At 38.7% G+C, this 13,448-nt stretch overlaps 1 protein-coding gene across 1 annotated transcript; it reads left to right on the top strand.

Moving 5' to 3' along the window:
• Nucleotides 1-6,184: 6,184 nt before the first annotated feature.
• Nucleotides 6,185-10,513, top strand: LOC139720856 (uncharacterized). The gene is made up of 2 exons (XM_071632191.1): nucleotides 6,185-7,333; nucleotides 10,203-10,513. Exons 1-2 carry the CDS (start codon nucleotides 6,412-6,414, stop codon nucleotides 10,511-10,513), a joined length of 1,233 nt encoding a protein of 410 aa, XP_071488292.1. The 5' UTR covers nucleotides 6,185-6,411.
• Nucleotides 10,514-13,448: the final 2,935 nt, after the last annotated feature.

Consider the following 13,448-nt stretch of genomic DNA (forward strand, 5'->3'; position numbering starts at 1 on the left):
TGACTTTTCCTAAAATCTTATTGCGAACATTTTGATATATAATTTAGCTATATTTGATGTTGCTGGTTGCCATGGCAACCATAAACTGACAACCATGTCAGTCAGATTTTGCATCTTTTTTTCTGTTCCCATTTCATTTAACAGCATTACAGTGTATGAAATGGGTGTTTCTTGGCTGAAATTTGTTGAAGAAGCAAAATTTGAAGTAATAATGGTCCTGGAAAGTTTTTCTTATCATTTCCTTTGTTTTTATGTGACAAAGGCATAAAACAATAGATATAATAGAGATAATTGAAAACAATAATATTTTCTACAGATTGCCCTTATATTTTGAGTTATTTTGATTCCTTCACCCAAGTTATGCCTCTAATATTATTAGTTTATCATATTATCAATTTGCAATCTCAAAATTCCACTATTATACAAATATGAAATGTCATAACTAGATACATGTACCCATCCCAAACATTTCATCTCAGGTCTCATAATGTATCACTATGTTGATACGAATAGCGCCCCCATGTGGTGACCTTGAGAAATTTCAAACATAACAAATAATAAAATTCCACTTGCTTATCATTTGTGGCAAATATATATATGATTGGTCTAATAATAAGACATTATAACGGGGATAAAGAAATTATACCAAAAAATCATGTTTTTAGCATATTTCCTATGTATTTCTTTATATTTTTGTAAATAGCGCCCTCCATGGGTGACCTTGTGAAAATTCAAATGTACGGTCATGTAGAGTATGAGTTACTCTACCCACGTGCCAAATATGACGATGATACATCAAATAATAAAAAAGTTATACAGGGGGGGGGGCACAATGTGCCCCCCCCCCCCCTTGGGCCTATATACGAGGGGTCAAAATAGCTTGGGCTTAATAGGGTTAAAGACCGCACTACGGCGGAGGGTTATTGTCAAGTTTCTTTACCTCTGCGGAGGCCGGAAAGATGTGCTGGTAGCTCTTTTGTTTCAAAGTCTTAAATGGGGGAAGTCTCTCCCCATGTCCTGGAAGAGGCCTGGAAGAGGCGAAAACTAGAGCTAACTTTTTATAGTACATGTACAGTGCACACGCTGGTTAAAGCTTCCTTTATAATGAATACGTTGTTGGCTTTTTATACGCTGGGGAGCTCAGCGTCTTCTCACCTTAGATTTTATATTAGTTTGTGAACTTGCAAATGGTTCTGCATCGGGGTCTTTCCCATGTAATTACCCACGCCGATGAAAATCGGCAGGGGGTTATGTAAAGGGTTCCGTATGTTTGTTTGTTTGTTTGTTTGTTTTTTTTGTGTGTTTTTTTGTTTGTTTGTTTGTTTGTTTGTTTGTATGTTTGTTTGTTTGTTTGTTTGTTTGTTTGTTTGTTTGTTTGTTTGTTTGTTTGTTTGTTTGTTTGTGTACAAGATAACAAGAGAACGGGTAAACGGATTTGCACGAAATGTTCAGGGAATGTTTGGATAATGACAGGAAAGAATCGATTAGATTTTGGTGATAATCGGTTGACCCTTGCAAATTCTGTGTGACCTTGAAGTTTTGACCCCATGGTAAAGTGACCATTCCGAAAATTTCCCGTTTCTCACTTTGCGATTTTCCGCTACCATACAAAAACATAAACCCCTTAACGATCCGACTTCGCTGCTCAAATGTTCGTAAGAATTCCGAAATTTACGTTTAGGCCTATTTGAGGGACTATGTCCTTCTAGATTTATGAAAGTTCGTTCTCCGTCATCACAAACTGGCCCGTATTTTGATGATTTTTCAAATTAACATTGATTGTTTTTTTCGTTGGAGGAGCATTTTGCTCGGTCGCAGTCACACTGCACGATATGCGTGCTCAATGTCAATGCGTGTGCAAGGCCGCTGAAAATGCATCGCGCTCTACACTGTTGGTGCAAAATTGCACCGGGGACGTTGCGGCGCTCGTTGGTGGCCGAATACTGGTGCAGTAGACATTTGCATTCAACCCTTGCACGAATAATTCCCGTAGACACTAATCATAGGGGTAATTGCCTAGGGGGTACGTAAATTTTGTTTTTCTTTTTTGCTTTTGTGGATACCATCAAAGATCGTACACTCATACGACCTTTGATATCATCACACTCTCGGCTTGCTATAATCAAAATATCCCGCAAGAAAACGGCGTATTTCTCGATTTTTAGCGCTTTTTCCGCGACCCGTCGCGTAGACAATACTCTTAAAACTGGACTTAATTCGCGCGCGCTTGGAAAAGTTCCGATTCTGCACTTTTGACGGTGGAATTTGGGATTTTCGATGGATTTTTGGAGGAGACTTAAGGACTTTCCTGTACGTGAATGAGTGTTAATACCGTATGTGTAATGATGTGATTTGCGTGTGATGTGACTGTAGAACCAAAGATCGTACACTTCAGTGTACGATCTTTGGTAGAACTCACTGGCTGGTGATAAAGCACACTGGCAATTAAGTGGCCGAATTCTGGTAGATGACCGAATGCACATTATGTTTACCCCGACTTTGTACTTAGGCGTGGGTCTGCCGCCTTTGACGGCCCCTCTCTAGTTAGTTGAGTGTATTTGAGAGCCTGTATGTAATGTGTATATATAGAGAGAGGGGGTGAATTCAGTCAATGTGTACTGGAAGTAAGTAAAGTTAAAGGGAAATAATAAGTGTGATAGGGTAATTTGTATATATAGTAGTAGTAAGGGGTAGTCTGGAAATTATGTTGTATGTAGTTTGTCATTGTATGTGAAAATTGTGATTGTTGCGTTGTTGTAAATTGGAAGTATTACGTATTTTGACTGGAATGTGAATAGAGACTTTGCAAAACTCTGTTGATCAAGTTAGATGTGTTCTCCCCCTGCTCTCTATACAGGTGTCATATCTCGCAAGGTTTAGGGACCTGTTCTTGCATCGTCACCCCTTTTTTGTTGAGTGAACGCCCCCTGCATCCCCTTACCAATAACAGGGAGGTGTCTCACCTCCCTGCCAACAAGCAGGCTACGACTTTACACATAGGAGCAAGTGCGCTGTTAGCTGTCGCGCTTGCAACGAAACACGGGCGTTATATATATATATATATATATATATATATATATATATATATATAATTATATACATATATATATAATTATATACATATATATATATATATATATATGTGTGTGTGTGTGTGTGTGTGTGTGTGTAGTGGGATGATGCTGACACTCTGTCATCTGAGGAAGAATTATAATCGTGACAGTAATGAGGACAGAAGATGTTGCAGGATGCTCGCTGGTGGCAGCTTTCTACCTTCGGTCTTCTTCAGCTTTACTATATTGTCTGCTAAGCAGACGATAAAACAGAAGAAGACTGAAGGTCGAAAGCTGCCACCAGCCGGCATCCTGCAACATCTTCTGTCCTCATATATATACATATATATATATATATATATATATATATATATGATATGTACTATGATATATATAAATATGTGTATGTTTGTATGATACGTATACCAAAAAAAAAATGACAACGGGCACCCTCCGCAATGATTATTTTAAAAAAAGTGAATCAATCCAAACAAATTTTCAGGGTATGAAACTATAAGTTATTACCCACATCCTACAGAAAATCTTATCCGATTTGCTTCAGTGGTGAAAAAGAAATGATTAGTTTGGTAGAGCGTGTCGGGAATCCCTTCCCTCCGAGTTCTGTCCAATCATTGTGTTCGCACGTTATGCAGATCCAGGAGCATCCATGTGCCTCACTTGGAAGACTCAGACCCATGACATAATTTACAACGATCCACATTAATTCTCTTAACCAAATTGAATGGGGTTTACTGCACAGTATAGCGAAAATGTCATATCTTCAATAACCATATTGGTTGAGGTGAGGATTCAACTTGTAACGTTTTCCGAGATATTTAGAAACCACTCTATTAATTTTTAAAGAGCATACAATTCTTAATGGAATCATAAATTTATTTGATGAAAATCGGTTTTGAAATATCTGAGATTCTAATATATCTAAAATCAAGGGAGGGGGGGAGATCTTGATAAAAGTCGTGCGTGGCCTGTCAATTCTATTACGATCGCTTTTTTTTTTTTGATATCTCAGAAATTTCAAGGCCAATTTTCATCAAGTAAACTTTGAATCCTCTTTGATATTACATGCTCTTTCATATTTCATAAGAGGTTTCTCACTATCTCGCCAAAAATGTTATAAACCTGAATCCTCACCTGAGTCAGTACTGTGCGGTCCCTTTTATCATAATTTTTGGCATCTATCAATGCGAAAATCCGATTGAATTTTTTTGGGGGGACATACTGTATAGCACATACATTCATTTATATACTCACATGATACCAAACAAAGAGACCAATACATACGGTTACAGCTCGTTATTCCGAAGGTTCGTTATTCCGAAGGTTCTTTAGTCCGAATGTTCGTTATTCCGAAGGTTCGTTAGTCCGAAGATTCGTCATTCCGAAGGTTCATTAATCCGAGAATGAAATAAAGTTCGTTATTCAGAAGGTTCGTTAATCCCAAAATAAAACAAAGCTCGTTATTCCGAAGGTTCGTTACGGACCCTGCTATCATTTCGGATCAACGAACCTTCTGAACAGAGAACCCAATTTCATTTTCGGATTAACGAACCTTCAGAATAACGAACCTCAGGAATAACGCCACAAAAGTTCGGATTAATGAACACTTTTTCATTTTCGGATTAACGATCCGAACCTCTAGGTATAGGGAGTTTGAGTGTTTCGGATTGACGAACCTTCGGAATAACGAACCTTCGGAAAAACGAACAGCGCCCATACATTTTTTGCCCATGTGTTCTCGGAAAAATTCAGAGCAGCGTGTAGAGATGTAAATGAAACCTTTCATATCGTTATTCTTTACATCACCGTAAGAGAAGAAATGTGAGGTTTTGGTATTTTTTTAAATATAGCGGTAAACAGTAGAAACCATTTGAAAGAGAGATTTTACATTGCATGTAAAATTGCTTGAAGAACAAACGGATAGGTTATTTTTCATTATGAGCCACCACATGGCGCTTTGTTCTTTTCAATAGTGAGTATTGCCATTTTCCCCTTGTGTCATAACGTCGCCGAATCAACATGAGACTGAATCAAGTAATCATAATAATCTAGATGATAATTTTCCTTTGGGTGCGAGTGCACGTGTGTGGGGAATTGTGCATGTAAACAACAACAAAAACAGAGACAAACAATATCAACTTGACCCTATTTAGATGTTATAGACTTGCACCTTTCCTTCTCCTAAAGTGTTCCAAACACGCCGCAATATTTTTGTCACCAAGTTGCATTAATGGTCGTGTTTGTTTGTTTGTTTTTTCAAGTCGTGTGCTTAAGAGTGTAATCTTCAATTTGAAGCAAAACCTTGTTACGTGCCCCCTTTCAAATCGATTAGAAGATTGATTAAGTGATAAAGGATGGATCGACCTTTCACATCCTAGTTTATTGCAACTCAATGAATGGCGAGAGATATGGCAACATTGTGTTAATACAAAATAACTGGTTCAGTTGTATTATTTCATTCACTGTGGCAGAGCCTTCTATTAATCATGTGAGAGCGCCCTCTACACGTGTGTTAATCTGATTAATTTTGAGTAACATCATTTGCTTGCTGGTTTGTTTGTTGGATTTGGTAGGGTAATTATGACTGAGTAACATTTGTTTGTTTGTGTATTTTTGTTTTATTTTTGCTTTTGCTTTTGCTCTTGTTTTTTGCTTTTTGACGCCATTTCGAGCCTTAAAACAATATCACTGGCATTTGCAGAGAAGGTTAGCCATGCTGGATTTGTATTGAATATCCCTGCTTGAAATGTTTGTCTTTTGCTCGTGTAGATAGTCCAAAAAACATAAATCATCAGGCACTATTCTATAGGAGGAAGCATGAATCATCCAGTATTAAACAGCAAAGCACGTTGTGTACGTGCCCTTTTGAGCGATTGCGCAATCAGCAAAGCATGTTGGGAAACACGACGCAATTTGCTGCAGCTGCCTGTGGGGAAAACCCACTCCGTGTCAATAAAACTGCTAGTGCGCGAGACTGCTTGCAAATCAATTGACACCCCAGATTACGTGTGACGTGTGAATGCGCCATAATGCATGTTTGTGGAATAGCGCTTTTTCTCCTTACACTGCTAGATATGCTAGACTGAATTTTATTGCGCTATGATCTCGCACGATTATAACTTGCTAGTAGGGTAACTTTTTATGAATAGCAGTCGCGTGAAACGTAACATTTCAAAGGACACCCGCCGAAACAGTCAGAAAAAATCCAAGCAAGTTTGGATTCTCGACGTATCGAAACATTTTTTTTTTTCAGTCGTGTCAAGTTGTCCTGCCGCCCGAGCTAGTTTCGACTTCTGTTGTTTCCAGTCGTTGCACTGGAATACGTCGTCGGGAATTGACAATGTCTCAGCAAACAAAAGGACAATCACGACGGAAGAACAAGAATGAGGACGATTGTAAGCTTAATAACACGGACGTAACAGGTGTTGTGCACAGCTTCATAGCTTCACGTGGATATGGCTTTATAGACCGTCATTCTGTCGACCAGATTCACATCGACGGAAATGTCTTTTTCCACCACTCTCGTATCGTTAACGGCCATCCGCGCAAACATCGTCAAATTATAAGAAAAGGAGACAGGGTCATCTTTGATTTGGGGATCGGATCAAAGGGGTTTGCCGCCCGTCGAGTGAGATTGATTTCTGAAACGGCTGATGACGACGAAGACGATGAAGAACATGAAGGCCAGAATGATGGCGATCCCTATGGTCGGAGCCCCCCTTCACCAAAAGGTAAAGAGGATGACAGTCAAAATCCGAACAGTAACTTTCACAAATTTATAGAAAGAGACGTAACTGGTGTCGTAAAGCGCTTCATAGCCGGAGGCGGCTTCGGCTTCATTGACTGCAAGTCTATCGACAAGAAAGTCGTTGAAAAAGACGTCTTTTTCCACCACTCTCATATTGTCAACGACCACCCGCACAGATATCATCACATCACAGAAAAAGGAGACAGGGTCATCTTTGATTTGGGTATCGGACCAAGGGGGTATCTTGCCCGCCGCGTGAGATTGATGTCCAAGACGGATAATGAGGAATGGGCGACGGCCTCAGAGTTTTCCAAACGGAGCTGCAGCTCCAATTATGAGGAGACCTCGGAGTTAAGCTCGGTAGAGACCTCTGACGACGAAGATGAAGAGGAGGAGGATGAGGAGGATGAGGAGGAGGTTGAGGAGGAGGAGGAGGAGGAGGACGAAGAAGATGAAACTGAAACAAACTTTCATTCACCAACGGGAAAAAAGGACTGCAGCCATACGCCGAACGGTAAGTGACTGAATAGGAAATTATTTGAAAATGAATTTTTCAGATTGACTCCAGACTACAGTATGAAGGCATGAATGAGAGAGAACATTTTGCGATCAAAAGAAATGTTAGGATGGACAATTCTATCAATGAAATATGAAAGAAATAAAGTTATTTCTATGCATGGTGCGTACACGTGTGATATGCACACATACATTAATTGTTATTAAATATTATATTGTTATTAAATATCAGTTATGAAAGCAGTTGGATGCAATCTTTTTTTCTTTTTCATTTTTCTTTTTTGCCAGCGGGGATTTTCATTTGATTACAACTGTAACAAGTATCCTGTCACTTTAACTTCCAATCCTCTGTATAAGGCCTACTATTAGATCAGAGTATTCAGTTGTTTGTTTGTTTGTTTTTTAATATACTACGTTGACCATGCTGGTATTGGTACAATAAAAACCCTGTAATAATTCATAAGTAGCAAGAATAGCTCTTATTCACTTTGAACTGACAGTACTATCAGAACAAAATAATCAAGAAACAAAGTATTTGCGTTTATTTTTGATAGATTTGAAGAGCTAATTTCCCCCAAAAGAGACATTATAACTGAAACTGGAATGCTTATTTTCATACACATACAGGAATGGTGAACAAACACCGACTGATTTCATGCTCGATACTAGGGCTGGAGTTATATAGTAGTATCAACACTAACTTGTAATCAGGCACTGCTAAACTGCATGGGTGACTTATTTGACGTGGTTCCGTTTGCTACATTTAGGCCCATTGTGGCCTTGTGGGTAATAGTCAAGTTTATCAAATTGAAAGAATATTATGTAATCGCTGACGAAGATGAATACTGAGTACAATGAATTACAAAATACTGGAACTAGTCATATTTGAGTCACTATAATGAATAACATTTCAAGCAAGAGTTGGTGAAATATCAGCAAGAAAAAAAAAAGACAAATGAACTTCTCGCTACCTTTCCTATGCCCCCCCCCCAAAAAAAGATATCATTATATAAGATATAACATTTTGAATTATGAAATTTTTTCGGAAACACTTCTTGACAAGTCGTTAGCAAGTTGATGATATCATTCTTTCATGACTATTTTATTCATTTCATATAGAGAAATCACAAAAAAGTCATATTTCAGCTGTATAGATGCAAAACTTGCCTTTAAATCTCCAAAAATAAAGCAGAACAAAAATTCACTGATATAAGATTGTTGATATATGGCAATATATGCCTAATGGCGGGTGATGTTCATTATTACGAAGGTTCGTTAGTCCGAAATACAAATTCCCTATACCTAGAGGTTCTTCAACCCGAAAATGAAAAAGGGTTCGTTGATCCGAACATTTGTGGCGTTATTTCGAAGGTTCGTATTCTGAAGGTTCGTTAATCCGAAATTGAAATAGGTTTCGCTATTACATTGTACGAAGGCTCGTTTATCCGAAAATTAAACAGGATTTGTTATTCCGAAGGTTCGTTAATCCGAAAATGAAATAGAGTTCTTTATTCCCAAGGTTCGTTGATCCGAAAATTAAATAGGGTCCGTAACGAACCTTCGGAATAACGAACCTTATTTCATTTTCAAATAAATGAACCTTCGGAATAACAAACCTTATTAAATTTTCGGATTAGCGATCCCGCGGAATAAAGAATCTTCGTAATAACGAACCTTCGGAATAACGAAACTTCGGAATAACGAACTGTAACCAATGGAGGCTACCTATTTTTTTTTTCCGAATACATGAAAAACTGGGAGAGCATGACATCTTCAGCCCGTTCACTTGAGTATTCATAAGGACTGCTCAAAATAAATGTTTTCCGAAAAAAAAATGAAATTTTGAAATGCTATCTTTCTTATTTCTTATCCGATTTTTGTCATTTTGGAACGTTCTGTAGGGAATTTTTTCCCTATTTCTTTTGGAATTTACTTCTTTTTTTTTAATTGGATGGATTTCGTCTTTAACTGACCTGATGTCAGATGTCACATAAACCCAAATCGGCTACATACATGAATGTTAGGTCATCATCTAGCTTAGCTTAAACTTGGCCCTCGCAGCCACAGCTGTTGTGTTATGGTAATCGCGCTTTCTCCGTTTGCGCCCCCTGATCTTGAACAGTCATACTCATATTCAGTCCTCTACCTCCATTGACATTTTCAAAAAGAAACTAAATCCCACTTATTTTAAGAGCAGAACCGATGCTTTTGTAATTATGGATCCTTTGTACTCGTATATAGTAAATTGATTATATATGTTTGTTTCTCTGTTGTTAATTATTCAGCGCTTAGAAGCGTTTTGGTCATAAGCACAATGTAAATTTTCCATATTATCATTATCATTTATTATCATTAAAATAAGATCATAGACTACCGTCTTCCTAGAGTAAACAAGGATATGAATTATGTGTTGCTTTAAGGTTTGCATGGTGAAGTAAATTAGGGAGAAAGATTTGCGGTGACACCATGTGTATGTAGTCCTTAACCGGATCGTTGTTTGGAAGAAGAAGAGCCTAGAAAGAGGAGTATTGAAGAGGGAAGCGGCATATGGGGGCTGTAAGGAAGGCAAAAAGTGAAGAGTGGGGGACAGTGATGGGCTATGAATTTGTTAATGAGAAGATCTTGGGTTGGAATACTGAATAGTGCGTTCATCCTTAGACAGGAGGTTTTGCCCACAATCATGACAATGTTCCCTTTTCACACTCACACCCACCCACCCACACACACACACACACACACAAGGTGTACAAAATAGGCATTTGGTAATGATGATGGTAGGGCTCCCTTGGGAAGCCAGTGAAAACGCTGAAAAAGCTACCCTGGATAAATGTAATATCGTTGTATTTGCCTGACTGTATTGTTATCAGAATCATTTTGGCACTCAGATAAAAGTACGGAAACACCTCCCGGAGCCTCTGCTCCTCCCGTCTCGGCATCGGTGGAGAAGAGGACTTTGGGGAACAGGTTTTTCAGGACAGCTGATGCCTGTGGAGCTGAGTCGCAAGAAAGGGTGATCTGCTTGAAGGCAGCCCTCGTGGTGTACAAGGAAGCCTACCAGTTTGCTCGCACCGATGATGACAATGCTTCGGCTGCCAAAAACGTCGCCGTGACCTCTTTGAAACTGGCCACCTTATATCGAGACCATCACAATCGTCGAAGAGGGGATAAGGTGGGCTAATTTCACGGGACTCTCCTTTAATTTCATTAATTCGTGTTTATGCCACTTAAAGGGACATTCCAGGCGATTTTCACAATTTCACATCACGTAGTACATAAATCTACTGCTCCATGTATAGATTTGTGGAATTTATTGTGGTTCTTGAGAAGAAAAACAATACTTGAAAAACCTTAAGCGAATTACACTGAACAAGAATAATGACATAGGAGGTTCACATATTCCAGAAATGTAGCAGTGTAATTCCATTACAATACCGCTTGCTTGCGAGTTCACCTGTGTATAATCTATGCATGCCTTCTTCATTTGTTCTGCTTCCAAGAGCCCCAAGTCATGCATTCTAATGGGAAACCTGCCATGTCATCATCATTACAATTTGTTATAAATTTCGAAAATATTCTTATTTTTCATCCCAATTATCATAAAAACTGAAACTCTGTCCTCAGTGTAACTAATTTATAGTGTTTCAAATGTAAAAATATGAAAATCATCCGGAGGTCTCCTTTAATAGTATTTCATAGCCTATTTTTTCCATCATTTTATCGGACAGGATCAGGAAGCAATCATGCAGTCCAAAAAAATAAAATCTACTCGAATTAGGGACTACAGTATTTTTAAACGTGCCAATTTCTGTTCCAAATATGAAATCGCTGCAACATTAATTAGTGGTCCTCGACACCTACTCAGAATTTAGTACAAAATAGCGTTTAATGGTGTGGACTACACTGAAAGAATTAATTCGTAGGTCATCCTCAAAAGTTTGTCAAGTAATTTGTCATGAGTGGTATGACAACTTTTCATCACTCACTACAAATGTTTTTACTCGCAGTACGATTCTTTGAAATGTAGTTACGAATTATTATCATGTAATGACGAATGAAAATTCCCGAGTGACAAACGACAATGTCATGACGAATCTTACATTTGTTTAACAATGATTCAGTACAAATTCGCATTGTCACCCGAAGTGGTACTGTACAAATCTTCTTAAACACTACGAACTTCAGGTCATACATTACGAATCAGGTAACACTGATCGCCCAGTTTCATGACGAATTAAAATCAAACGGGTTTCTAAATCTTAAAATGGTTTGTCATGCATCATACGCGCCAAAATTACATAAACCTGTGTAAAATCATAAACATAGCCATGGTACCGATCGAGTGCGCGCAGCTGCTAGAATGGATTTTGTGCACGTGCGTGCTGCATGCATGCATGCAGCTCACACGTACGTAGGCCTACACGTCACACACATACGTACAGTGTACTTCTATACAGTAACAGCTACGACGCGCGCCGGCGGCCGACGCATTCGAGTACTAGTATTCGTCGATCATTCGCTTCAGCTTCGTCTTCGATATCTAACTTAGATCGCTTTTCTAAACGTCTGACGTCCATATGATGACCTCCAAATATTAGTGACTTGTAAGTAGACGAGATCTATTTGGTGTTTTTGATAATTGAATGAATTTAGTGTTACTTTGTAGCTTGAAGTACTGTTACTTAATGTCATTATGATCGCTGTACTGTACAGTCTGAAGAGTCTAGTACAGTAGTGTCGCTTGCAAGTAACAAGCGCAAAATCACGCATGCTAACAATGGTGGGGGCTATTTTAACGTTACCGTGCATTTTTTTTTTCAAGCACATCAGGTATCTAATTCGATAGTTGAATGTTCCAAATTGACAAAATATTTTCTCTATAAAATTCAAGCAAATTTTTTTTCAAAAGTAAACATTTTGACTTGAAATCGCGGTGTCAGTAATCTAGTCAAGTCCTTCCCTATACACAGCCCAGTTGCTGCTACGGAGCAAACGTACAGTTACTATAGGTTGTGTACATGTACGTAGATTCGCACAGCATACTGTAGTTGTAACAGCGTCTGGTCGGGCTAGGTCTAGTCCTTCCCTAAACTGCGACAGCCCTGTACTGCTGTAGTGCGAGGGCTGTGGATACTGATGTCACAGTCTGTATTCTTTGCGGTTTTGAAAATGTTAATTTGAATATGTACTAAAGTAGCTTCAATTACTGAATAAACGTGACGGGCTTCGCAATGTTATATTGATGTTTTCTATTTGGGTCACAATTTTCAGCTTTTCTTTTTTAATTGGGCACTTTTAATATCGGCCTCGGCGCCTGTATAGCATGTACCGTACTTAGTTATACTATAGTAGTGGACTAGTACTGGTAGGAAGGTGTATGATTGAAGGTACCACCTATCCGATTGTCACCCTAAGGATTTGTATCCTGTTTATTCCAAAAGTATAAAACAAATTCACCTAATTCTTATCTCACACATGCCATCTCCCCTGCAGTTTTGAATGTCGTGACCTTTTCGTTGATTCTGAATCTCCGTTTTAAAATTACGCAATTTTAGTGCATGCGTTCCATTTTCTTCGCGCAGCTCAAAAGGGGACCTAATGATCGGCACCCCCTCCCTCCATAGGTAGTACACGTGAATTTCACAGCAATGCGTCGTTACTGAGCGGATGTCTAATATTGAAACGGATTTGTTAGTTTGTTTTTGAGTTAGATTTTCATTTCTTCGTTTTTATTGTTTTCATAGCTTATGGCACTTATTCCCCGACGTACCTTTATACACAAACAGCCATGATACGCAGGGTGCCGATGTCAAGGTACCCTGCCGATAGGTGGTACCCTTACCATACTGCTACTTAACATACAATGCAAACGCTTCAGGGCCCTCCCACTGTCATGGGAGGGCTCCGGGATTAGTCCTTCCCTAAATAGGCCCTAATATATATATATATTTCAATGTGTGTGCGAAATTTGGCCCTATTACTGTGCAGCATTCCCTGTTACTATGGGGTTGTAAAGTGCAGCTGAGTTGAGAGACCAGAGAAAAAGAGAGAGAGAGAGAGAGAGATGAATACATTTCGTGTGAAAAATGTTAAAAATCATAAGATTTATATCCTAA

Source organism: Diadema antillarum, unplaced genomic scaffold, assembly GCF_040938485.1.
Source record: "Diadema antillarum isolate AM-2024a unplaced genomic scaffold, OU_Dant_1.0 scf00000134, whole genome shotgun sequence".
Taxonomy (NCBI): Eukaryota; Metazoa; Echinodermata; class Echinoidea; order Diadematoida; family Diadematidae; genus Diadema; species Diadema antillarum.

Excerpts from the sequence above, each read along its gene's own strand:
- LOC139720856 (XM_071632191.1), top strand. The coding sequence starts at position 6,412 with ATGTCTCAGCAAACAAAAGGACAATCACGACGGAAGAACAAGAATGAG. Across the intron at positions 7,334-10,202 it reads CTGCAGCCATACGCCGAACG|AATCATTTTGGCACTCAGAT; the intron begins GTAAGTGACTGA and ends TATTGTTATCAG.